Raw genomic sequence first — 27186 nt, 5'->3', positions numbered from 1 at the left:
GGGGAGGGCAGAGGGGTGGTTTGGAAGCATGGCACACCCCTGGAGTGTTGGACTGAGGTCGGAGTTTGGGTGACTATGAAGGAATTCTGGAGAGCTATGGGAACTTTGGACCTTTTCAAGGGTTCATATTTCTTGAGCTAAGCAACAGGAATCATAAGAAAGGATTTGTCCAGAAAGAACATGACTCAAGCTGTATCATCAAGACCCTGGAGGATAGCAGTGTGAGGATGAGGTGAAAACATGAGATAATTGGTAATAAAAGTTAAAAAAATGAAAACAACAGAGAAAAATGTGGTAAGAAAGCAAAGTGGAGAAGGGTAAATGCAGCCGTTTATATATTCCCGTGTAATATTTAATTAGCAGCAGGTGAATGCAGTCTTTTTTTTTTCTTCCAGATAGAGCACTATCAAGGAAATAGATAAGTTCAGAGTGATCAAGACAAGGCCCTGGTTTCGATCTGGGTGGGAATAAGATAGAAGCTTTTAAAAAAATAGTCAGATATAAGAAACAAGATTAATTTTTGCCTAAGTGGAAAATGTTGGGCTTGTGTGGTTAATGATATATTCATATAGAAATGCTTGCTAATCAGCTAGATATTAAGTGTGGAGCTCAGCAGATGGATCTGGGCCAGATTCAAATACTCAGATGTCATAAGGATAATAGACTTCAAGAAGTAAATGCATGTACTCACTAATTTTAATTGTAACTAAGCTTGGGGTTGGGTGCCCAGAATGGCTCCAGGTCTACAGGGCTGAAAGTCATAGAAGAAGACCAATCTAAGTAACTCCATGGGTTTGAGCACTCAGCACATATGCTAGTTAATCTCTGGGTATTACCCATTGAGTGGAAAAACAAAGGTCCAAAGTAATAGTCATCACTGCTCCAGAATGGACAATTAGAAAGTAGATATACGCACTCATCTTTGTCCACCTTTTCTCGGAGCTTCTTCAGCTGCTTGCTTTGGCTGAATTTCAAATTTTGAATTATGTTCTCAAAGTATTCATCTTCCTTGTAGTTCAACTGCATTAAGTAAAAGATTTGGGGAGAAATATTAACGCCAGCCTCATCATGGTATTTCTAGAAAACAAATATATATTATACTCGTCTGATCTTTCTGATAATCTTGTTACCTAACAGCTGAGGTCAGCATTTGAAAGTTGAAGAATGTGAGGTGGAGATATTTCTGGTCATTTGCTAAGGTTTAAAAGATTAATAGAACTGGAATTTGGGGCCCAGGTAGTTAGCTTTGAGTCCAGCTCTAATCTCAGGTAATCCACTCTTGTAGCAAAAATAAACAAATAAAACAACAAAACCTAAGATAACTAATTTCTTCTGTAAATGGAAAACAAGGAGTGAGCATTTTGGTGTGTAAACCTCCACATCCCACTAGTACTTGGTGGATCAGCCATCACTGTCATCTCAGACCTGGTGCATGTCACCTGTTGTGACCAGGGTGTCGTGTCATGGTGGTGGTCACAGGACAATAATGAGCATTTCAGCCAAGTCTGATCACAGGTGCAGAGTGGCAGAGTCACCTCTTTTAACAGTTACACTACCAAGGAGAGTTTAAAAAAATGGTTCTCAGTTATATTTGGTTTTTAATAGAAGGCGCATACTGTGTAAAACACACAGGCATAGTGATTAGAAAGCAGAAAGCTTTTTGACTTTTGTAGCCCATGTAAGCAAATGGAAGGACCTGTGAGCAGCCCATTACTCATTACTTAGATGTCTACCCCTGATGCTCTAAAGCAATGGCTCTCGACCTTTATAATGCTGTGACCCTTTAATACAGTTTCTTATGTTGTGGTGACTCCCCCCAAAACCATAAAGTTTCTTCATTGCTACTTCATAACTATAATCTTGCTAGTGTTATGAACTGTAATGCAAATATTTTTGGAGACAGAGATTTGCCAAAGGGGTCACAACCCACAGGTTGAGAAACACTACTCTTAAAGGATGCAAGGCTTTTCTCACCACTATTGTAATAGATAGAAACCAAACACAGTCTTGTACAATGACAAGAAAGGTTAAATTAAACATAATTTGGGTATTCATGTTTTAGATATCAATAGTAGGATCTACAGTTTTAGACTATTTTACACAGTGTTTGGCCTTCCTGAGCTACAGTGACATTGCCACCAGCCCCACATATCACTGCTGAGACTTACCTCAAGGTACTCATTATTCAGTTTGTTATCATTGGAAATGATGTCATCAGGATAGCCAATCCTTTCTTTAATTGCTAAGGCCTGTGAAAATCACAACATTGGAAGTGGAGATACAATCATCTCCATAACCACAACCTTCAAATACAAACATCAGATGCCCACAACCAGCAATTAAATAAGCCTGACGTGCCATTTACAAAAGGAACACCTAACAACACTCAGCTGGTGTTCTTTGCAGTGCCTCTTTGCTTTAGTTTAAAAAAAAAAAAAAAAAGTAAAAACAGACGTGAAATTTAGCACCTAATGCCCTGTCCGTCTTTCCAGGCTGCAGCTTTCCCATAGAAACTGACAAAAGCCATTGCTCCACATGTAATGTATTTTTATGAATTTTTTTTCTCTCCAGACTTTTCAATTTTATTGAAGGAGTAACATTTAGTGCTCCCAATCTTGCAGGATATAATTATCTTTCCACTTCATTGGGTCGGCTGAGAAAACAGATAAGGGCTCCACAGGCTTTGTGCTAATGCACTCCTGAATGCTGGTGCCTGCAGTCTTTATGTTCCCCTTCTTCCCCAAAGTCAGGGCAGCTCTTCTCAAGGGGAATGAATGGCACTACCAGCATGAGCGAGAAGTGGGTTTCTTTGTCATCCACCTCATATTTGTCCACTGTTTATTACTAGCTTTCTGTTATCATTTAAGTGTGTTTATGGTAAGCATCCCATTACTTATTTCTGTTTACTGCTCCCCCACCCCACTCTGAGACATTCTCTGGTTGTCCTGGAACTCACTGAGTAGGCTGGCTGGCTAGTGAGCTTCAGGGATACACCCATCTCCCCATTCCCAGCACTGGAACTCCAGACGTGTGCCACCCCACTTACTGTTGTTTTTTAACCTGGGTTTTAGGAATTGAACTCAGGTCCTCAGGTTTACAAGGCAAACATTTACCAACTGAGCTATTCCCCCAGCCCTAGACTTACAGCTTTTATGGGAATTTGGATTATTTTTTCCTAAATATTTTTAAACTTCGTCTTTTCCTATAAACAGATTATCTTTGATGGCCCTGGATGGTCCTTACCTTCTCTTCAGCTTTCTTTTTTGTTTCTGCATCCATCCAGGTGAGCTCATCTAAAGTCTGAATAAAAACTTCCCGGATTTGTGCAATCAAATCTTCAACCTCAAAGCAAAAAAGAATATTAGCTTATTAGTAGTCTAATATAGAAATACAGCCCATGAATCCATTCCTCATTGCTACATGATGCCTTTAAGGTTGCAATAGCATGTTAACACACGTAAATTTACAGATGACTTGTGATCCCAAACAAGTGGATGCAAAAGAGCATAAGGGATTATTATGCTAAAGCAATACTGCTATTGTTAATTTCTCCAGTTAATAGGCCCTCCCATAGCCCGGAAGATAAAATCATCTTCAGAATGCCCTGGTTCTTGCTATCGGTTTAGAGGAATAGAACCTTAGCTGTCACTGTCTGTCACCAGTGCTTCAACTAAGCAAGAAGTAGCATTTCAAAAAATTGTTTTACTATGCCACTAAGTCCCATTGTCTTAATTTCAGTAGCAATCAGAAGATAGGCTACGCTTCTCAGAGTTCAAATAAACTGTACTTGTTAAGGAAATGGTCAGTCAGGCAATAGGAGACTTTATAAGACTAAAGTCTTATGTATAAAGTCTTTATAAGACATGGGTGTGGACACTAAAGTCACTGCTTCCAGGAAGCAGATAAGCACTTCCAATCAAACAATGTGAAGGCAGAGACATAACCATATATTGGGGGTTATGAGGCAAAATCTGTTGAGAAAAGTGGTATTCTATGATTCATAGTATCATGCCTAATTAATAAAAATTGAGCAAAGATGCGAACAATTGCAACTGCTAATCAAACGAATGAACTTTCAGGATGCTACTTAGATGCTGATGCGCTGCGTTAAAACATTACCACATGTTTGCTCTCTCCAGCAAATGCTGCTTCCACATAAAGCCTCCCCACAGCATTCTCCATATTCCCATTGACATAGTTAGCGCACCGTCTCCATGTTGCTGTTTCTGATGTAGTGCCGTAAAGGGCCTATAAAAGAGAAAAGGAAAATGGCATCTCACTAGGAGCCAGGGATGGTGAACAGTAAGAGCATGCAGTCTGCAAGGCTAGTCTTTATGTCTGGCTTAAGTTCCTGCAGTCCTCACTGCTTCTTTTCACAGAGTAGTGGTCCCTCAGCTACGATAAAATGTAATCTGACTGGATTGTTTACTTTAAAAAAAAATGGGCTTGTGCAAACAAGGTATCTCTTCAGAGGCATGTCCCAGCAGAACTTTTAGCTATTACAAGTTAATAACCTTCAGGAAAGCTTTGGGAGAAAAAAATACAACAATGTGCCCACTATACAAACATAAACGTGAAGAAATGTTCAATAAAGGAACAGAAAGGAAATCTTAAACACAAGAAAACACATTTTTCCTTCTAATGTTTTAACTGAAGTTCAGGTACTATAGGAAAACTGTGTGTATATAAATTTTAGTATCAATAAGGGGGTTGGCAATTTACTGAAATAACATTTTTTTTTGCCGTCTTTACTTATTTACTTATTTAACACAAAGTCTCATGTAGCCCAGACTAGCCTCAAATTCACCATGAATGATGCTGGCCTTCTGATCCGTTCCACCTCTCACATGCTGCGATTACAGGCGTGAGCTACCATGCTTGCTGTTTTATTTATTGGCTTTTTAGAAAGAGATACTCAAGCATTCTTGCAATTCAGCCACATCTCAGCCCTGTGTTAAAGTTTATCAATTCATTTTTAGTGGAGAAACTGGAACTTTCAACCAGTTACTCCTTTGCCAGAACAACAGCTGGTATATTAGTTTTCCTTTCTCGGCTCCTACTGTCCCCTCTCTTAATACCAGGATTGAATGATTGTGTAGATAATGTATCTGCAGCCTAAGAAAAAGCTTTGCGGCTCTAGCTTCAAGTTGGTGTTACTCCCTACAGAATGTCATCACAAAGAAATCTGTCTTTATATACGTCCAGGGTGCTATGAGCTCCTGAAAATCAAATCAATTGAGAAGGGTGCCTCTGAGATGGATATTACCACATTGGCAAAAACAAATCAATGCAGTATTCTTTTGTACAACTACAGGTGACTCCCTGCAGGGCTATGAGCTCATGATACCATAGCAGACCAGCATAGGATGGAAAAGCCCAGAACAGTGACTTCTTCTTACACATGTGCAAAACAAGCAAATCTGGGCATTTTGATTCTTGGGAATGACCAGCACATTCTAGCAGTGTACATGGCAAGCATTTATAACCATGTATCTCTTTATGCTTTAAGTCTTAAGAAAAGAGAGATTTTGTCTTCACCTTGCGGAAAGCATTTCTGGACTCCTTGTAGTTTCGGCTGAGGCTGCTTACAAGATCCATTATGAACCTCCAGGACATTAAATTTTGAAGATCTCTGTATAAAAAAACCCACCACCCAGCAACAGAAAAGATGAGGCTGCAAAGCTTCTAAAGACTGACATGAAATGTAAACTTTGAGTTTATGGGCACTCTGACATACCTACCTGGGAGAATATTTGGCAAGAATAGGCTTAAGTTTGGTTAAATATTCTGGAGCATAAACAACCACTTCTTCCTCATTTTGAATATTAATATTCACAGTTGACATGATTTCATTTGTGAAATTTGACCAGCTGAATGGCTGGGGAAAAAGCAGGCATAAAACATTCAGTAATTATGGCTTTTTCTTCTTGGTTCCAAGAATTATGGTTAGAAAGTCACACACTAAAGGGTGTCAGCTGCATCATAAAACATTTAATAGAATAGCCAGTTGGTGTTTGAGATATTTTTTTTTGTGAATTGTTTCAATCAGCTTTTGAATAAATATTAGTTCTCCAATATGACTATTTAGATAGCAGAATTAAACCAACCATTTAAGAGCAAAAACAAATCCGTTATGCATACCGAGCACACAATTAGAAAACAGGCTTCTTGTCACTTTTTCTCTAAGAGATATTTTTTTAAAGAAGAAAAAATACAGTTTTAAAAATAAAGCTTCCTTAGTTTGTGAGAATGCAAGCAGATACAACTGTCTTTTAACAGTAGATGTTAACAAACAATTCATTTCAACACAGCAGTACACTTGAGCAGAGTCAGCTTCAAACAGAACATTATTACCACAGAGGTGCTATGGAGCCAGACAAAGGAACACGCATTGAGCTATTCATCTTAGTTCTATAGATAGGCATGCAGGTTTTAAACTTGTCTAAAAGACAGAATCTTTTCTATTATTCCTTACATGGGAACTGAGCGTCTAAGATCCTCATGATCTTAGATCTTATCTATGTACACCAAGGTCCCTTACTGTGTAGGAAGTGCTATGCTAAAATACTTGGTTTCCTTTGGCGCTTTGGACCAGTCTTTCAAAACGCATTTATTTAATTCATTATATCAAGAAGTGAATATAAGAAATGACTAGCTTACTAAGAAAGCAACCAGAATCAGGATTACAGAATTAGTATAGAGAGAATGCTGACTGTGAGGGTTTTTAACATAAGTGTGGCTTCATGTCCCAGCCATGTGGCCCAATTACTACACAAGAAAAAAAAAAAAAAACAAAAAAAAAAACAAAAAAAAAAACAAAACAGAGGAAAGTGTTAGAGACCAGCTAAACAGAAACAAGCAAGTCCTGTCTATTAGTAGATACTGAGACAGATTTCCTTATTAACTGATTCTGTTTGTAATTTGTGTCCTAAATTCCTTCATAGATGGCCTGGATGAGAACATGGCAAGTTCTTACGTGTAGATCATGCTGTTTTAAGAACTAAAGAGAACTTTCGTGTCTTCTTGCTTGACATCCCACATCGAATGACAATGTAGCGGGCTTTCAAAAAGAGTCACACCTTCTCCAAACCCTTTTCTGCTGCAGTGTCTAAAATCTTGCACACGTCCCTTAAAAGGGATTTTGCCTTTGAACCCTATTCTACTTAAATACAGAAATAGCAGTTTCAAAGTCTCCCTGCCCCGGGACTTGGTAGGAAGTCAAACAGTGAAAGTCATTGAAATTCATTGAAGTTAATTCACTTCAGTAAATAAAATACAATGCTATGATCTCAGGAAATGGTCCCGGAAAGGGGCACATAAAACTTGCAACCTTCATACTTACCTTCCCATCGACCTCTAGAGAAAAGTTGTTTTGGAGCTCAGCTACCGTCATTTTGTTATAAAGCAGCATGGGGTCATTTCGGTCTTCGGGTTTAGTTGTTGCCTATGGATTTAACATGTGATGGTTGTTTTAGAAAAATAGGTTGGAAAATAAAGTATAGGGTAGGTCTACGATAATTTGATTTTGGTTCAAAATTTGTCATTTTATATACATCCAGTAATAATTAACAGTATTTACCCAGAGCATCTAGCTTAAAATTCTTCAAGAATCTTTTTATATTTTGGTAGCTACTCAAGCCACCGAATTAATATTTGTGGCTAATGGTCAATTATGTCTGCCGCTGTTTCATATTATAACTTTTTCTTCTGATATAGTCATCTCCAATTTATCTCTCATATACTGGCTTCTACCCTCACTTCATAATTCAGTATTCTAGTTAAACTTAAGCCACGGGGAAGGGAAATGCAAAAGTTTTTACAGCAATTTATAGCATTTGGCACAGTAAATTCTTAGTCCATGGCAGGCAGGTGGCAAGTTGGTTAAGAAAGACCACTCCTTCCACTTTCCTGATCACCCTGCCTTCTGACTAATTAGTGATCAACATTTAATCCAGGTTAATTTTGTTCACTGAGTCTAAAGATAAAGTTATGATAGCAGGTTAGTGCTTGGGATAAATAGTGGGAAGACACAAAAATGAAGGTGTCACATGAGAACTATGTGACAATGTCCCCTTTGGGTAACTTATCTCCTCTTCGATGAAGACAACCAGTACTGAATATCTCCTTCATAGGAGGCAATGTGGACACTGTTAGACACACATGAGTGACACAGAGATGCCTGTCATTCTATGCCAACCCCAGAGCCTAAGGCAGGGGGAAGCCTAATACAGTGGCAAGGGTATCGGAGGCAACAGAGTGACAAGGGTGGAGCCAAGTCTGGCCAAGGGAACACAGCCTGAGAACATGGGAGTGAAAAAAATCCCAGGACAAGAAACTGCTCTCTAGCAATGCAGTTTTCCTCTGAGAACCCCAAGTAACCCATCAAACTGTTCTCCACCAAGCAGTCTGGCTCTGGTTGGGGGCAGGAGGGGGAGGGCTTGGTTTCATGTAGCCCTAGCAAGTCTAAAATCACTCTCCCTTATCTTCGGTTTTCAAGATCCCGAAGAGGCCAGATGGAAGTGGTGAGCAGATGGGGACATGAGAGATCAGAGTTTTGCTCGCACTGTGAAGGAAAGGAGGCCAGGTTCAATCAGTAATCAGCATATTGCCTAGGGCCAGAGTTCACTTGCTCATGCCTGCATGTCCCCTCTGAAGACTCAGAGAACAGAGTGCCAGCCCAGTCTCCAAGAGCTTGCCTGGAAGCAGAGGAAATACAGAGATCCCCTTGGCTCTGTTGCTAAGTTCTGTCTTCCCTGAACTCAGCAATCTCAGAGGCTGGAATCAGTGGCACCACGTTGCCTTCTAACCAAGTTCTCAGAAGGACAGAGATGATCTCTGAAGACACTTTGTATTTCAAAATAACAAAGTAAAATTGTTTGGAAAAACTACCATGGCTTTGCATGCGTCTTCCTGGGTCCTGAGGGCATCTCACAATCTGAGTATAAGATTTTGATGCAACTCCTTATTATATAGGTAGGTGGTGAAGCGCAGCTTGTTTGCTATTTGTCAAACTTAGTGTGTCTTTTGGATTTCAGGAAATTCTATAGTTTCAAAGGTTGTCCTGAAGTCAATGATCCATTACTGGCCTATGCATTTTTAATCACTGACTTAAAGAGCTAGTTTTATCTTTAAAACAGCATAGAGAAGAGAGAATGAAACAAAACATGGTTCACATTATTCAGTATCCCAGAAAAACAATGTGTTTTACATTGGCAATTTCTTTTTCCAAATCCATAACTTTATTCATTTCCAAAGAAAGCTGGTTTTCATCAATGGGCAATCTTTCTTCCTGACGAATCAGTCTGGCCACGGCAATCATAAAATCCACATATGCTGTGCAAGCCTACAAGAAATAAGTAATAAGTTGTTGGATAACCTTCTGATATTCATCATGGTACATAAAGGTTTTTAAAATACTAATTTTTGGTAGCAGAAAAAGCACAGTGAAATGGAAATATTTTCTAAGTGCTAAAAGAAATGACTTATACAGATTCCTTTAATTAGAGCTGAGGCATGACAATAAAATATCATTTTGAATGGTTTAATTTATGGTCATTTGTCTATGGAGATTATCTTATTTGCAATACATTTACTTTGCCTTTCTAAAAATACAGTTGTAAAGCACTTGTCAAGTAATTACATGATTACTTCTTTTCCTTTACTAAACCATTTCCCCAAGGTTGACTTTTCATATATATATATGAAAGCATTTTTTCAACTACTCATGCAGAGACAGTTACAAATTCATATAGTATGACCAGGACATCTTCACATCTTGGGCCAAGCTAAGTTTTTGAGACTGCTCTTAGGAGTTCTTCCAACGAACAGCCAAAGGTTTTCATTTTTCCCATAATTCTCCTGTTACTGTGAAGTTTCACTATAAGAGAAACTTTCACCACAGATTTAGATGCCATCTTTCTTCCACACACTCCATTTCTTTATATTTTATCTTCAGATACATTGTAATTTATAAGCAGAAGATGTAAACTTGAGTCCAGTGACATTAAGACTTTGAAAATTCAATCCTACTTTTGCTAAGTTTCAATACCCCGCTACTTATTAGATACTATCATGCATCAGCAATTAAAAGGAAGGGTGATCATTTAAAATTTACCTATATTTAAGTTTCTGTCAGGAGCTTTACTCTTAGTAAATCTGGTGACTGTCATCAGGGGAAATCTGCCTCACAACTTGGGGAGAAGCAGCGCCTTGGATGCTTCCCAGACTCGGTATCCAGGTAAATACAAATGAAAGTTCTATATGATGTATGCTAAAAGGGTATAGCGCTTTCAGTTTCAGGACAGCCCTACATCCTTACTAATGGTTCACAAGCATAAAGGTTACCCTTATATTCAATTTGAACGCAGAGGTACATGTGTATTTACAAGTGCTCACAATCAAACATAAAACAAAGAGTAAAGTGAAAATGTGTTATTAAGCAAGAGCCTTATACAAATGTGTAACTACAACGAATCTCAAAAACTTAATGTACTGCTACTTGTGACCCTCATTAAAAACTAAATAGATGGTTCCCTGGAGAGAGGGGCTTTCTCTGTTGAGGGATACACTGTGATGTTACGAGTACCTCGGCAGCGCTTCCATTCATGCATTTCAATAGGCGAAAGTATTATTATTACTTTTTTGGACTGTGAATTTGTATTTAAAAACCCAGTCACTAAGGTAGTAGGAATGAAAGATAATTTCATATGAGTTATTCCCAACTTCACTCTTTTCCTATTAAAACTAATCAGACTTCTTGTTTCTCTTTGAAACAAATAAGTATGTCTGGGTTCAAACCTCATGAGACCACTTAGGCCAAAGTAGAAGAATGTAGTGTTTTGAATTAACTGTATTTCAAAGCATATAAATCCATCTGCTTTCAGCAGGGAATTACTACTGGCTATGAAGGAGATGATAATTTGAATTTTCTAATATCAATCTTTTGAGATTTCTCTGTTATATGAGATACATTTTTGTTAATGGGGAAAGAAAAGAACAAGAATTCTTCTGTGTACTTTGTTGATTCTGCAATCTAGTTCTTATTCTTTCCAAGTGTACCTGATGGCAATCTTGGTGGATGACCTCACAAGACAACCCTCGAGGCCTGCTCATATTGCTAGTTCTGGGCACACTTGCATAGAACGCAGTGTTGATGAATGAGGTCCAGCCTGTTAACCACTTCTCACTAAAACACATATTTTAGCATCTTTTCTTTCCAAATTCCTGTAGTAATTGTCAGAACTCAATCTCACGGCTGCAAGATTCTAACTGAAGGCTGTAACTTTTTCTTATTTTTAAACATGTAACAAGCCAACTGATATCAAGTGTACAGATTTGGAGAAACAGATATTTTTGAAAGTGAAAATTAGTTTTTCTTTCTTGTGATTTAGAGATTTAGTTTTCAGGGCAGGGACAAGAATGAATTCTCATCTTTTAACAGTTGTGTCTTTGAATAGACAGTAAATCAAGGATCATTTCAGCGGAGAGGAACCTGAAAACATCTAGTAGACCTTTGTTTAAAAAAAAAAAAAGATTATAAATCTTAACACTGACAAAAGTAGTTTTAAAGGAACAATTGCTTTTAAAAGGCAGCATAAAATCCATATAGGAGCAATTTCATTTAAAACTACACATTAGCAAAACTAATATTTACTAATCCTAACATCATAGATTATTGCTTTGATTAGAATAATTTCCATTTTACAATAACAGACGATGGTGTTTATAAACTAGCTCCCCGAGCCCAGGAAAAAAAGCTGATATTTATTAGAATTGTTAAAGAGAAACACAGCAATATCACTGTTAGTAAAGGACATCAAGATCCAGGAAAGAGAAGCAAGCGCTCCAGTCAGATTGGCTGATGTCTGGGCACCCTGGTGGTGGTGACCTATAAAGATCAGAAGTTTCATAACCAGATATTTTGTTTGTGACACTCAGCTCTTGTCAGTTTTTTGACTTTTCCTTCCTCAGAAGAAAATCTACAAAATGTAGACCAGGAAGTAACTGAGAAGTCACAGAACTATGCTCTAAGTAGCCAGCCATTAATGCTCGGTAATGTTCAAGTGTTACTCAGGAAGTTTATTGGTAGACTCCACCAAGGACACCAAGCATGAAAGATGCTTTCCATCTAAAGGGCTCAGAAACTTCCTATTAAATAGCATGCAACTGCTGTTGCAGAGACTTGTTCTCCATAGAGGGATTGTGTATGGAGAATTGCATACCTATTCCTGGGCACCAGGGATGAGACCAAGCTGAACCTGAAAAAACTCGACAACAGGACTTGAAGAACACAGGACCCAAGAGGATCTACCTTGGCCCAGGGAGGGAACTGAGGCTGTTGGTAGGTTACCAAAAAGAACCTGGAGCTTTAAGATAAGCTTTTCAAAGGTTTATTGTTCATGCGGTAAACCAGAATTTTCACAAACTGCTTTCAATCTCTAAAAATTCTCTTTTCAGTGGAAAAAGTATGTAAGTATCATTTAATAATAACCAATAGATGTTACACACTGTTATTAACAAAATGAAGTACACAACCACAGCTCAAATGATGGAAAAATTCAACATAATGTTTAAGAAAGCTTTTAAATGCATAAGCGGAACATACTTCAGCACAATAAAGGCCACAATGACAAGTCCACAGCTAACGTAAGACTTAGTGGTGAAAAGTGGAACACTTTCCCTCTAAGACCAGAAACAAGACAAGAATGTCTGTTCAAGATTGTACTAAAAGTCCTAGCCAGAACAATTAAGGTAAGCACAAGAAATAAATGATATCTATATACAGGAAAGGAAACAGTGAAATGGACCATTTGCCAATGGCATGATCTCATACATAGAAAATGCTAAAGGTGTCATCAAAAGTAGTGTTAGAAGTGAAGCAGTTCAAAGAAACCTATACACAAAGATCACTAGCAGTTATGCAAACAAAAATTGAATTACTTGACTTAGAAATGAAAAAAATCCAATTAACAATAGCATCAAAAAAGGAGTAAATTCAGCTGGCATTTTCTAACCTCCTTCATACTTAGTGGGAGCCACATGGCATCTGGTCAGCCTTGGCCACAGAGCAAACCCTTTCTCAAAAACCAAAGAAATCTGTTAGTTAAAAAATTAGAGGAAATGGTCCAGCATTTTTTTCTTTTCTATTTCCCTTTGGCCTTAAACATGAATATGGCACAATGAGCCAATTCTGACCAGGCAGACTAGTGTAAATTCCAGAGGAGGCTGAGATTAGAAGAGTAAAATTAAAGGCAGCTGAGGCCACAGGGAGTCCCACGTGCCCTACCTCACCTGGACTGCATGCTTTGAGATCAGAAAGGGAAATAGAAATATTGTCTTTTGCTGCAGGTACTGTAATTTTGAGTATTTTTGTTATTGCAGCTCAGACAAAACCCAGTCCAGTACCAACTTACATGCCTAAAGAGACAAGAAAGTCAGTGTAAATCAGTGAATCTTCTAGATGATGGCTACACAGAGGCAGAAAATGATGCTCTGTCTCCATGGAGTGACTGGAACGGCTTTGGCTGCACAGCCCTTTGAAAATGCAAACTTAGGTTTCTAATTCTACAGACATAGGAAGAAATGTGTGTTACCAAGTGAAGGGCCCAATACTGCAACGGATGCACAACAATTCAAAATTTAAAATAAAACAAGTCTTGAAGCTTATGTGAAAATGCTTCTGTAATCAGATGCAAACCCCAAATGGCCAATTTGTTACCTGACATTATGAACTAACATGGAAAATAAAATTCACAAAATATTCTATCTATCATCTTCATAAAATCTTATCAAAGGAAAAAAGGAAGAAACTTCACCACCTTGACTATTAGGTACAGTTTGATATCTGAAATGTTAAACTATAAAATAAAAACTATCTAAGGTTGGAAAATGCTAACAATTTATAAGAGTATAATTGTAAATATGAACAGCTCTTGGGCTGAAAATGATAAAAAATGAGCTGACAATCTTCCCTCATTTTTAACTCTGCAACAGGAAACAGCTGGATACTTCTTAAAGCCAACGCTGCAGTCCACACAGAAACTGGATCACTCAGATATTCTATATCCATTCAATTACCTGTGCTATTAATTATGGCCTTTGATATTATAATGTATGTACTTTTCTTAATTTCAGTGTTGTGTACTACTACACAATAAGTATCTACTCAAACAGATACTTATTCCATGTTATTTGAACTGAACATGAATGCAAAACACAACCATGTCTACCTAATGATGTTAGCCAAGCAGTGATTCTAGTCATACTACCACTATGTGACTCTTTAGGATCATGAAAAGCAACCATAATTTTCTTCTGTGTTTCAAAAGAGTTATGAGAAAAGCATCTATAGGACAAACTCCTTCCTTCTGATATCTAATAACACTCAATATTGCTGGTTTGGTCTGCTGGGGCTCCTTGCATCAGTAAGAAAGAACACATTCACAATAGGCTAAGACAGGGAAGCTTATGAGATACTAAGAAGGCAATCCAGGTCAACAACAGCTGTGTGGGATGTGATGTCCATGGCTTAGGTGCTATGGGCAAGGGGGTAGACAGCCATATCCGCATAGTTCTCTGAAAAAGTTCTGGAAGGTACTTTACACTGTACCAGTCAGTCCCCAGTCCTTACTGACAATGCTCTATACTACAATTAATCTGACACTTTTTGTGTTTTGTTAAATGATCCAAGTTAGACATGAATGGAAACATTTATAACTGATTTTTAAAAATATATCATATGACTTAAAAACTAAGAATCAAAATTCATGAGAGGAATTCCAAGCTTCCTTATTTGACTTCCATTAGCCTAGTGGGAATGTTCATTCTACCAAAGGAACTTCAGCACTGTGTGGCTTTGGTTATTTCCCCAGCAGAGAATGGAAGGAGTTTTACATTTTCCTTTTCGTTATTAAGGGTCTGCACAGATGGTGCTGCAGGCTGTGTCTGATTCTTCTCGCCCTCTGCTTGTATTTACCTCTTTATATATTCCAGTACACTCATAGTAGTCTCTGGAAGGGAGGCCAAGTCGAGGCTGGTCAAACTGTAAAAAATATACATCAAAGAAAACAAATTACTCAGCAAGTAAAACATTTGGATAAAATACAACTAGGCCCACTCTCCCTGCTTTGTAAATGAAACATTCAGAAATGAAGTAAATAAACATCTCGGAAAGGTTTCTACACTTCTTGCAAGTAACAAATGCACGGGCAGCTACATAATCCGGGGGATTTCGCTGTGCATATGTGAATGAAAGTGAAGAAAACTTGAACTAAAAGTACCCTAGGAATGATTTTAAATTCAGAGCAGAAGATAAAAGCAAACTAAAGAATATGAGGCTCCCGGTCGAGTGAGCTACCAGATTACGCACTTACAGGATTTCCCAGTTTCTGGACATTCTAATGTGATCCCTTGGGGCCATGTTTGTCTGCACCACCCTTAACTGGGATATATTCTAACTGGTAGAAAGAAGTAAGTCATGTCCTTTGTTTAGTTGGGTGTGTGGTAGTGGAGGTATGCAAAACCACTGTGGTCACTCGACAACCTATTTGCCAATGTAAATCTTGCCAGAAATCTCGAGATTGTCTACTGAAGAGGTAGGGAGAAGACTCCCCCTAAGACGTCCCCAGAGGTGTGTGTTCGGAAGGATTTTAGCAGGTGTGGACAGTAGCGTATGTGAGAAAAGGATCTGCCGTTCTCGTCTATGTGGTCCAGCTTGGGCACCGATGTGAAGGACAAGTGGGCCCACTGAGCGCTCTGGGAGACTCTTTCCTCTGCGGTACATGGCAGAATAGGATGTATTAGTAACCTAGAGCCCTGATAGATAAAGGTGGGATTCCTTGAAGTTTTGAGGAGTCCAACACATGAAGGACCCTTAAAAGGATGGTATTTTATTTACCTTCACTCAGATTTAGGGAAAACCAAAACTGTGTTCAAAACCCCCTTTGGGGTATTTTATTTTAAATCAAAGAGGAATTTTTGGTTTCCAGGCCTACATTACTTTATGTAAACCAAAGCATGAAACATACAAAGAAACTGGGAGTTATTTTCATAATAAGAGGAACCTAGGGAGCTCTCTAAAATAGAGGTAAGAGTGAGAAGGGAGTGTCTAAAACATATCACCAAGAAATTCTTTTAACATGGCGCCCCAGGGCTGAGAGCCAGGGCATGGATTTATTACCCCCTAGTTCATGCAATGAAAGGGAGAATTGGCATTACTCAAATATCAATGAAAACAATGTACATGGGATTTCATTACAAGTTAAAGATAGCCTTGGCTGCCTGACACACACATACACTTACATGAATTATATGGTGGGTAGAATTCTTATCATCGGTGCCAACAAAAAAATTAATGAGGACTTTTTTTCCATATTTAGAATTCAGTTGTGCAATAGCTTTCTCAGCTGTCCAAGAAGTACCTAAAGGAAGAGAAGGGGAAGCACATTTTCTAAAGCTATGCTTCATTAGCAATACTATATTGTGGAAATCATTAATTTCAAAAGAGGAAAATGGTCTTACCATACGTTTCTTCCCAATTTTCTGAGGCTACTGGCCACCCATATATATCTGGTAGCAGTCTGAGTAGAGGCTGCCCGCCTCTGCTATCAATAGCAGCTTTTCGGAACAAGGAAAATAAATACAAAGTGGGGTTATGCATATTCTATTCCTATTTTGTTACTATACACATATTTCAAATAAAGAATACTTACACTCATTTATACAGGACCTGTACAAGGTTTTCGCCTTCTGCACTGCTACTATGTCCTCAGTTCTGGGTTCTTCAAGGACATCTGAAATAAGGCATTTAGTAAAATGGGTCAATAGAATTGCTGATTTGGGGCTGCTATTAACATTTTCAACATAGGTCTAATTAAAAGTAAATGTTTTCTCCCTCCCCATTCTTAAATCCTGAGAAAAACCAAGCCATCACTTCTAGAACAGAAGTGAGGTTTGTGTAAGTTTTTTTGAGTAGGTTGTGAAGGTGTGTGTGCATATGAGTGTGTGTGCACACGCATGTATGTGTGTGTGTGTGTGTGTGTGTGTGTGTGTGTGTATTTCTCAGCCTCAGGTACCAGTTACTTTTGAATTTTAGATTTGTACAAAACAAATAACACAAAGGAATTTGGGACTTAGTGTAGATAATCCTCTGATGACTAGAAAGTAATTATCTTTGTGTGAATGTGCAATACACGATCCAAATAAACTGTTCTTCCTGCTTAGATTGTAAAACATAGGAAACTCCCATTTTTCCTACAAAGCAACTTCTAGAAGATAACGGGATGGATGAAGATGGCAGAGATGAGTCTAAACAGTCTCCACTTTTCAGTGAAGACAGACCCTGGTAAAATCTTCAGCAACTTTAACACAGCATGGGGCTGAATAGGGGCATCTGTGGAAATGGTTCAGTAGCAACCATTAAATGTTTCCCTTCTATAAAACAACTTGAAGACACCATCACTGGGGATGAAGAGCTTTAGAATTTGTGTATTTAAAATTAAATCAGGGAACGTTAAGAGATGACCACACATCCATTTTGGTGTCTACTACCCTCAGAGTGACTCAATGGATGTCTGCAAATCCTGAAGGAAATAAAAACTGTAATCTTTTGCCTAATTTCCTGTAATGGCCAGAAGTTATACCTCTAAAAAAATGGATGTCAGAGGAAAAATTTTCAATTCACAGACACTGTCAGCACTAACCTTTCAAAATGACTTCCAGCTCATCTCTTAAAATGTCAAAATTACTGTATCGGGAACTGGTCTCTGGAATGACGTTGCGTTTCAACCAGCCTCCACAAGCATATTTGAAGAAGTCTGTACAGGGCTCAGCAGAGGCATCCATGTTCTGGATCAGTCGAGAAGCTGCAAGACCAGAGACAGGATCAGATGAATTGAAAGATGTATTGCTTAAGTAGGCTGGAAAGGGAAAAGGAAGCTCTTCTTCACATCAGCTGCACAGAGGCTCTTTTCTGTACTTACATAATAGTCCACTCTGATGGCATCATGACTAGTTTGTGTCTGTAGTCCTCTGGCCCTTTACTACTATAGTGGGTTTGTTTTATTTCTGAGTGGCTTGAGTTCTCTGTCCTAAGTCCTCACTGTTTCCTAATGTGTCTCCTTGCACCTGGCTCCAAATAACTGAACTTTTTCTACAGTTTACAACTTCAAGGAAAAAGAATTATAGGTCTACTTTGTGGTGGCCATCTTGGCCTATGGTTAACATAGTGTCATTCTGCACTCTGGTAACTTTTAGGAGCTGCTTGCTTTTCCGGGTGTTGCGTCCTTCAAATTATCTCTGAGACTCCAAAGGATGAAGAGCTGATTGCTAATGGATTTTTATTGGCTCAGTAGGGATCTGAAGCCAGTCATTAGTTTTGTATCTTGCTTACAGTTCTTTAAATTTTTATTACATTTTTATTTATTTATGTGTGTGTACACAGGTGTGTCACAGCATGAATCTAAGGTCAGAGGACAACTCATGGGAGTTGGTGCTCTCCTTGAACTGTGAGTCCCGAGATCAAGTTCAAATTGCCAGGTTTGGTGGCAGGAGCCTTTACCCACTGAGCTATTTCTCCGGTCCCACTTACAAAACTTTGCAATTAAAATTCATGCCCAATTTGCATTTGTTTATGGAGAGTCTGTTATAAAATTGGCTGTAAGCTTGCAAGATTTTCCTGAGGTCCACTCTTAGGTGTTTGAAAAATCGTGATGAAAACACAACACTGAGTATTTACAGTGCATAAGACATGTACTTGTAGGTGCTATAACTGATAAAATATGAATTATTACATTCTGAAGATTAGAATAAGGCTCAAGGCTCACACACTTTACACTTGGAGTAGAGCAGACCCACCCCCTACAATCCTCCCAGCTTTCTTTCTCACAGTAAGTTCAACTGTTTTGTAATGAAAACAGGAGCAATTGAGAATTCACTGGTATCAGCAGAGTACATATATTCAAGTGAGCTTCTGAAAGTACTTCACTTTCTGAACCAATTAATTAATTAACTAAAAACTTGAAACAATTGCTGAGCTGTGTCGATTTTTTTTTAACTTGGTATGGTAAGTTTTGCAGCTAAGCTTCAAGCCCCTAATTCTAAGCACGTTTAGGATGTGTTTGCTTGCTGAACACCTCAAGTCTAACTTTTATACCCCCTTCAAATCAGGCATCTTTAAACTTCCATGCTATGGTACACAGCATATCGTTAGAATAGACTCTTAGGATTGAGTTCTTGGGAAAGACTCTGTATTATTTCCATCCCTTTGCTAACTTTTAATTCCTTAGCCTGTTTTCCACACCCTTTTTTCCATGTTCAATATCAACCCAGTCTTCATTTTCTGCTGATTAATTCATCCCACTGGCTCTCTCTTTTATATATTCTGCTCATGTGTCAGATTAAACTCCCTAAAGACACTTTTGCACTGGCCGCCACATTACTCAAAAATGTCAGTGGCTTGTCATTTTCCAGGTTAAATGACAAAGTCTTTAACTTGGTCTTGAAGCCATCCTCTTCCCATTATCCTATCTATATTTGTATTCACCTCTGTTCCCATGAGACAGGCCGAATACTCCAATGTTTCTTAGCCCTGAGCCTTTGCTTCTGACCTCCTCATCCCAGATCTTGGATCCCTTCTCTGCTTCTTTTCAATTTCTACTTACCCTTCAAGGTTTGGCTCGTAGCCCACTTCCCTAAAATTCTGTGACTCCGAGCTATAAGGAAAATCTCTCTCTCTAGACTCCTTTGAGTTCACTGCCTCACTCAATATTTGGTGTTCCAATGAAGCTTCTTTGAGCTTTTCATTGTGGACACTTTCTCTGTCTCCCTCACCAATTTGTTGATGGCATTAATCTTTTTGTATGCCCATCAACTGACATCTATTAATGGGGTGCAGTTATATGCCTGAGCTGTGTCCTCTTCTCTTCCCACGAGTCAGCTCAGTTCCTGTTTTACTGGACTCTATCTATACCAGCCCAACCCTTCTGCATTTTTTTTTCACCTTATGAAATTGCAGGCATTTTTAAAGCCCAGCTTAAATCCACCTTGACAAACACCATCCCCACAATACCCACGTCAGCATGTATCATCCTCAGCACACAGGAACAAATTCAGTCTCTCCCCAACCTAAACTTTAGCTCCATGAAGGTAAGAGACTCATTCTTCTATTCTCACAGGGTCAAACACCACTTGCTCAAGACCAAACAGGAAGAATTCTAGCCTGAACACAACAGGACAAGAGAAGAAAACCTAAAAAATTGCTGGGTGGTGGTGATGGTGCAAACCTTTAATCCAAGCACCTGGGAGGCAGAGGCAGGTGGATCTCTGCTAGTTCAAGTCCAGCCTGGTCTACAGAGTGAGTTCCAGGACAGCCAGGGCTACACAGAAAAACCCTGTCTCAAAAAAGGAGGAGGAGAAGAGGAAGAGGAGGAGGAGGAGGAGGAAGAAAGGAAGGAAGGAAGGAAGGAAGGAAGGAAGGAAGGAAGGAAGGAAGGAAGGAAGGAAGGAAGGAAGGAAGAAAACCTAAAAAAAGAGAAGAAAAGAAAAAAATAATTTCCTTGAAATTGGAAGGAAATAAAAATCCAATGGCAGGAGAAAGTGAAATCAACACCCTCCAATTAAGAAGATTGTCATATGAAGTGAAAACCCCTCAAAAATGGAGCTTGAACACACTAACTAAAGACCTTCTAGAACTACACTCTTCTTCTGAACTTTTCTGCTTGAAAAGTTGAAAGTAGATGTTGTAAAAGCCACTGACATTTGGGGACCAAGTCCATTCATCCTCTTCCTGGGAAGTGGGTGGCTTATTCGAACACCCTAGGATAGCACAATCTACTGCAAAGTCATAAAGAAGCAATGAGCTTGCACAATGAACAGTGGGAGTGGCTGGTAAATCTTACAGCCCATTTGGAATCCTACATACCCCATCAAACACTCTGAATAAAAATAATGGTGTAGTTGAAATTCTGTGCTCCTGAGTATAAAAATCAGTCCCTTGAGTGCATGTGAACCTCCCAAACCCCCCACAATGGGGAAATGGATTAATATTCCCTCTCAGGCCAGCTTTCCTTGCCAGATCCCAGCATCTGTACTAGCCCAGAGAAACAGCGTTCAGAGACAAGCAGAGGGCTGGGAATAGGCAATTGTGCTAGCTCCTTCCGGTGCCTCTTGTAAATTCCATTGACCAGAGAAGGCTCTGAGTGTCAGTGCTTCGAATCACTTCAAAGAAAGTTCTGTTCTGATGAATATTTGGGGGCCATAGGCTAAGGCAGGTCACAGGCTAGCACTTTTAAGCTGAGTCTTTGATGAACTTTCCTTTAATCTCTTATCATAGACTGATTCTCATCTTGCACCTTATCCTCGGGACCTCCACTGTGTTGACTTTTCTTTGAAGTCAGCAGTAGACATGTGGGTAGAAGGACTGTAGGAAACATGCATGACTGTCAAATTGGTTGTAACTGTCTTTCTGTTTTGTGCTGTCCTTTGAATTGCTGGACATCCACACACAGCCACACCCCTGCTCTTCAGATGTTTATGACTTCGGAATAAATGACTATGTTTTAAAGTCAAGCAAAATTATTTACTTCAATAAGTAAACATGAAAAGGCAAATGTATTGATATGGAGTGTTGTTTAGCCGGTAGGTGTAAAGTGGAGGGAAAAAAATGCTACAGTGTTAAAAAGCTCTATGTAAAAGTCCCCAAATTCCAGAAGGGTAGATGCCGAGGTACTTAGTATAGTTATATCTATGGGGAGGGGGTGTGGGTGTGTTTAATTTTGTAATATTTGCTTATCTTAGCCGGGCGTTGGTGGCGCACGCCTTTAATCCCAGCACTCGGGAGGCGGAGGCAGGAGGATCTCTGTGAGTTCGAGGCCAGCCTGGGCTACCAAGTGAGCTCCAGGAAAGGCGCAAAGCTACACAGAGAAACCCTGTCTCGAAAAACAAAAAAAAAAAAAAAAAAAAAAACAAAACAATATTTGCTTATCTTTATTTCCCAATTTGTATTAGATGAATATGCATTCATTACCCTTGCTATAAAGAAAAAGTTAATTTTTAAAATTTAGTCACATAAAGACAAGCGAAGTAATCTCCCATTAATAATGAGCTTATTTCTTATAGACGACAGTTCTGAATGTTCTGGGCTGATAAATGGCGCACCATTTTTTCCCTAACTAATCTCCTCATAACATTCTCCCAACTTATTTGACTCTGGGAATTTAAAAACAAGCTCAGCTAGTATCTGGGGAAGTCATTAATTACTGTATTCATTACCGAGGGTGTTTTGTGTGGGTATGACTTGGAAATGGAATACAAGCTAGGGAAACATTTTAGTCTTTAAGTCAGAGAGACTTGCTTTGAATTCCAAAGTTCTGTTGCTGCTTAGTTGCACGTGATTAAGTAATTTCCCCAAGACGAGCAGCTAGTAAATGTTAGAAGTATAACACTTGCTCCTTGGTGCATGTGTTTGCAGGCTTTCCCCATGTGCAGGCCCCCAAGGTTGGGCCATGTGACCGGTAGAGCCTCCCACATGCTTCTCTCCTCTACTGCAACCCAACAATGTTTTCTTCGGTCCTTGCTAGTCCTCCTCTTCACTTTTCCATGCCACTCTCCAGTCACCGATTCCCTCCTTGCAGGAGAAAGGCAGGGCAGACCATCAGGGACTGGAGCATCGGGATGGAGTAAGCATTTCTCGTAAGCAGCACTGGGACAAGCAGGAATGGAATGTGGGCCAATGGAGCACACAGGAGCCGAGATCTGTCTGACCGATATTCAAAGCACACTGGATAAAGGAGCCCCAAAAATGTCAGCAAAAAGCTTGGGGAACAACAGTTTTCCCTGACAAAAAGACTTTGAAACAAACAGATGTGTAGGATCTATCTTTGATCAATTACATCAGTTTTGGGGGTGATTCAGAATATTTAAGGTTTCTTTACTGGTTCTACTATGCGCCAGATTAAACAAGCAATAAACTGAGAAATGGGCCAGGAGACTGACTATCAGAAACTAAAGATGTCTTGTAATTCTCAACTCAGAGATGTTTCCTCTGCAAGTGCAAAACCACTCATACGGCAACATACTATTAAGTGGTAACTTCTGCTGGGTTCCTAGGAACCTCACCCGTGTGTCACACCCAAGGCCTCTCCTACAGGCTTCACACACTTACTCCACTGACTTCAGCCTCCACCCCTTCCTGCCCAGACCCTACCTATGATGCAGTTTCCCCTGGGTGTTCAGGATGTATGGCAAGAAAAATGCCCTTTTCCTGTCCTCTATCGCCTCTCCTTGTTCTGAGCCCCAAGCAGGGACGTAGCTCAATGGCCAAGCACTTGTCTAGAGGGTGCAAAGATCAGGGCTGTAACTCTAATATCATATAAAAGCCGGGGCAATCATCGGTCTATCTTTGAATGCCCGTAGGTCCATGTCACATGATCTCCTCTTTCCTATATGTTCCCTTCTTTCCAACAATACTGATAGTGTGCTAATTAAAAATAGGATTTGGGGCACCACAAATAACAACTATTTTAATGTTTATACAAGGACGTTTCCCAGATGCCAGTTTTCTGGTCCTGTATCTACATGAACTTTAAAAGCAAACTCCACATTTGTCACATGCTCCTGAGACAAGTGTCAGGGACACAAAGGAAGCCTGAAATCAGCTTGTCATAGCAGTAAAAGAACAAAGTACACAACTGTAGTACTTCCTCATAGACTTCATTTTTAAACTTGATTCCTACTTAGCAGGTCATCGATGATTCTCAAAAGAATGAGAAATAAATTCTTGGTCATTTCAAAGCAAATATGGGTGATTCTTCTTATTGATGGCCTTTCTGATGTATAAAGCCAATGTGAATTTGTGTATAGTGAATCATAAGCCTTAGAGAAAATAGTCAGCTGAGCCTCTGGTAATCACTGACCCAAAGCTAAACTTGTGTGTTTCTGTTGAAGGACCTCACTGAGTCCATACCATCGATCTCTGGCATGGCACTAACAACCTGCACAAATTACCCTTGGTCACAGCCTTCTTGTTTGGCTCAATGAGTGTAGGTGTGAATGGACATTCAAACACTCTTCTCTTTTCCACATGTCTAAGAATCTCTGCAAAAGAGCCCGGGCTGTTGGTTTTAGGATTAAAAGTAAATTTCACTGCCAAGGTGAATTATCAAACACAGGATTAACAAATAGTGAGGCTATTTGGATTTTTTTTGAAACATCTATGAAAATCAACACAATGGGCAAAACAAAAACAAATATTAGAATACACAATATTTATTTCTCAACTACTATTCCATTTAAAAAACTTTCTGTCGGGGCTGGAGAGATGATTCAGCGGTTAAGAAACGTGACTGCTCTTCCAGAGGACCTGGGTTCAATTCCCAGCACCTACATGGCAGCTCACAGCTGTCTGTAACTCCAGTTCCAGTGGATTCAGTACCCTCACACAGACATACATGCAAGCAAACACCAATGCACATAATATAAAAATAAATAAATAAATAAATTCTGTGAATTAGATTAAATAGATCCGGTATCTGTTTATAACACATGCACCAAACACACCTGTCCCTCCCTAGTCTTTGGCAAAGCTTCTCCATTGACTATTCTTGTTCTGTGCTGAAGAAGGGTTTAAGACATTACACGTGAGCAAAAATGTGTTCAGCCTGCTCTTTCCAAATTGCTCTAAGCTTTCTGATGCCGGGTTCCAAACAACATTCTAACTCTAGTATCTTAAAATAACTGAATACTCTACAAGTATCCAAACGAGGTCAGAGAAATGTTAGGGCAGCTAGCAGCAGATGCTTCCTGTAAAGACCTTAGGCCACTCATTTATGACTAGACCTTTGTTATAAATATGGGCTATATTAACAGACACTAAGCCTGATGTTACTCATCAGGCAACTTCAGCGAATTTAAAAAACATCTCCTTTGAGAACAATTCTGAAGGTAACTTCTTTCCTCTTTTTCTGCCCACCCCCCTTAGACCTCATCTAATGTAGAGGCATAGCTGTAACATTTAGAAAGAACACAGAGAACACAGGGAAATGCAAAGTGATCACCATTCAGAAGGCAGAAATATGCAAACTAGAATCTGGGGGGCCATTCCTGAAAAGAAAATGACCCTAATGCTAATAAAAATCAAACAGCTTTTATTGCAAACCTTCTGGATTCCTTCACAATCCACTCTTCATTTTTAATGAAGAAAATCCCTGCTCCAAATTGCTCTCCTGTTGCGTTAGCTGAAGAGAGATGGGGTGTGGTGGGACTGAATTAATCTGTACGCTGGTTTATCACTGAATTCAAACACTCCTCTGAACCACCATTTGTGCTCCAGCCCAAGCAATCTAATGCAAAGACTTACAGTTACTTAATTGGCCAGCACTGAGAAAAGTCATCACCGGGGCTAGAGATGGTATGGATTTTTGTTGGTATAGTGCTTACCCAGCATGCCCAAAGCCCTGGGCTCAATCCCCAGCACCAGTGTGCTGGCCCATGCCTGTAATCTCAGAACACACAGGCAAAGCATGAGGACCAGACGTTCAAGTTCACCCTTAGGTGCACAGCGAGTTCAAGGACAGTCTGGGATGCACAAGACTCTGAGAAGGAAAGACCAACCATATCCACACAACTCTTTAAACTCCATAGAAGATCTGTGGAAAGCCTTTGTACACAGCGGAATTACTCAGTACATCTGTGCTCTCAATAAGGAGATCTATTTTTGGTGTCCTAGCTTGAAGAGTAATTAGTTTATAACTGTATTTCACATACAGATGCTCCCCGACTTACAATAGGAGTACATCCTGATAAACTCATCAGACACGAAAAATACAATTAAGTAGCAAACACATTTAATACACTCATGCTACATGGCATCATAGCTGAGTAACCCTCAAACTTAAGAGTGCCAGAGCCACAATCACATGGCTGAATGGGAAGTTCACTGTTGATGGCCAGCATTTTGGGAAAGTGTCACTCAGACTATCACTAACCTGAGAATAGACCAAAATTCAAAGTACAATTTCTAAAGAATGCTTATTACTTTTCACATCACCATAAAGGAAAGAGAAAAGACAAAGAAATCAAATGGTCGCAAGTTAGAACTTGTCTGAAGACACTGGCTAATTCACCCCCAGTGCGTAGGCTGCTTATTAGTTACCTTTTCATTGCTGTGACCAAAGTAGCTGACAGAAATGACTAAGGGGATAGGATTTGTTTTGACTCGGTTTCAAAAGGCTTAGGCTGGTATGGTGGAGAAAGCATGGTAGAGCAGCCCAGTTGGTACCACGGTGGAGCAGAAGCCAAGAGAAGGGCATGCACACTCTGGCTTTCTTCCTTTTCCACCTTTATTTTGTCTGGGAACCTAGCCCATGGGATGGAGCAGTCCACATTCTAGGCAGGTCTTCTGATTCAGTTACTCCTTACTGGAAGTACCTCCCGACATATCCCCGGCAGTGTGCCTCAACCTCCCTGGTGATTCTAAACACAGTGAAGTTGAAAACAAAGACTAATGACATCAATAAGGATATGAACAAATATACATGCTCACATGAGCATACACACAGACACAAGCTTACTCACAGTGAATCTGGATTTGATTCAACTTACTACAGAAGAGAAATTAGAGGGACTTCAAAGACATTTAAATGTAATCAGCCTAATAATAACAACCAGAAGCCCACATTCACTAAGCATTTCATTTCATGCTAAGCACTTTTGTACATACTTTGAAGTTTGTTTTCATTTAAATTTTTATGGTAAATATATTTTGTTGTTGTTTTGAGGTATAATCATTCTGGATAAATTAGTTGTATGCCAGGTCCTACCACTGGTAAATAGGAAAGTGGATGAGACTCATCCAGGACCCACAGTCTATATTCAGATAGTGGACATTACTCTAATTGAAAAGTAGTCCTGCACAGAAAGGTTATGTGGCCAAGGCCACTAAGATGAATTGAGATGAACTGTCCGTTTATGAAGCTAGTGTTTTCCGTATGCCACCATTCCACTGTTAAGTCCACATAACACTAGAGAATCTCAACAGCCTCATCAAGGGAGGAAGAAAATCCAAACTATGTTGCCTAGCAAGCATTGTCTTCTTAGGCACTCAAGTGAGTTTAATTTCTCCTAATACACACACGGTTAGATGTAGTTTTTCACCTCACTTGGCCCTGGATTTCAGAATCTTCCATTTTAATG

At 39.4% G+C, this 27186-nt stretch overlaps 1 protein-coding gene across 3 annotated transcripts in view; it reads right to left on the bottom strand.

The window, feature by feature from the left end:
- Positions 1 to 27186, bottom strand: part of Mme (membrane metalloendopeptidase) — a 129147-nt gene that overhangs the window by 27638 nt on the left and 74323 nt on the right. For all 3 annotated transcript variants that reach the window (XM_076574182.1, XM_015989646.3, XM_006972612.4), the window contains exons 4-16: positions 17700 to 17861; positions 16710 to 16790; positions 16519 to 16614; positions 16300 to 16418; positions 14975 to 15040; positions 9209 to 9343; positions 7343 to 7444; positions 5742 to 5878; positions 5539 to 5632; positions 4120 to 4248; positions 3244 to 3342; positions 2169 to 2249; positions 917 to 1020 (exon numbers count right to left, since the gene is read on the bottom strand). In XM_076574182.1, the coding sequence (XP_076430297.1) occupies positions 917 to 1020; positions 2169 to 2249; positions 3244 to 3342; positions 4120 to 4248; positions 5539 to 5632; positions 5742 to 5878; positions 7343 to 7444; positions 9209 to 9343; positions 14975 to 15040; positions 16300 to 16418; positions 16519 to 16614; positions 16710 to 16790; positions 17700 to 17861 (1405 nt within the window). The remainder of the gene's footprint in view (positions 1 to 916; positions 1021 to 2168; positions 2250 to 3243; positions 3343 to 4119; positions 4249 to 5538; positions 5633 to 5741; positions 5879 to 7342; positions 7445 to 9208; positions 9344 to 14974; positions 15041 to 16299; positions 16419 to 16518; positions 16615 to 16709; positions 16791 to 17699; positions 17862 to 27186) is intronic.

The sequence above is a fragment of the Peromyscus maniculatus genome, chromosome 6 (genome assembly GCF_049852395.1).
Source record: "Peromyscus maniculatus bairdii isolate BWxNUB_F1_BW_parent chromosome 6, HU_Pman_BW_mat_3.1, whole genome shotgun sequence".
Classification (NCBI taxonomy): domain Eukaryota; kingdom Metazoa; phylum Chordata; class Mammalia; order Rodentia; family Cricetidae; genus Peromyscus; species Peromyscus maniculatus.
This window is presented reverse-complemented; position numbering and strand designations above follow the sequence as displayed.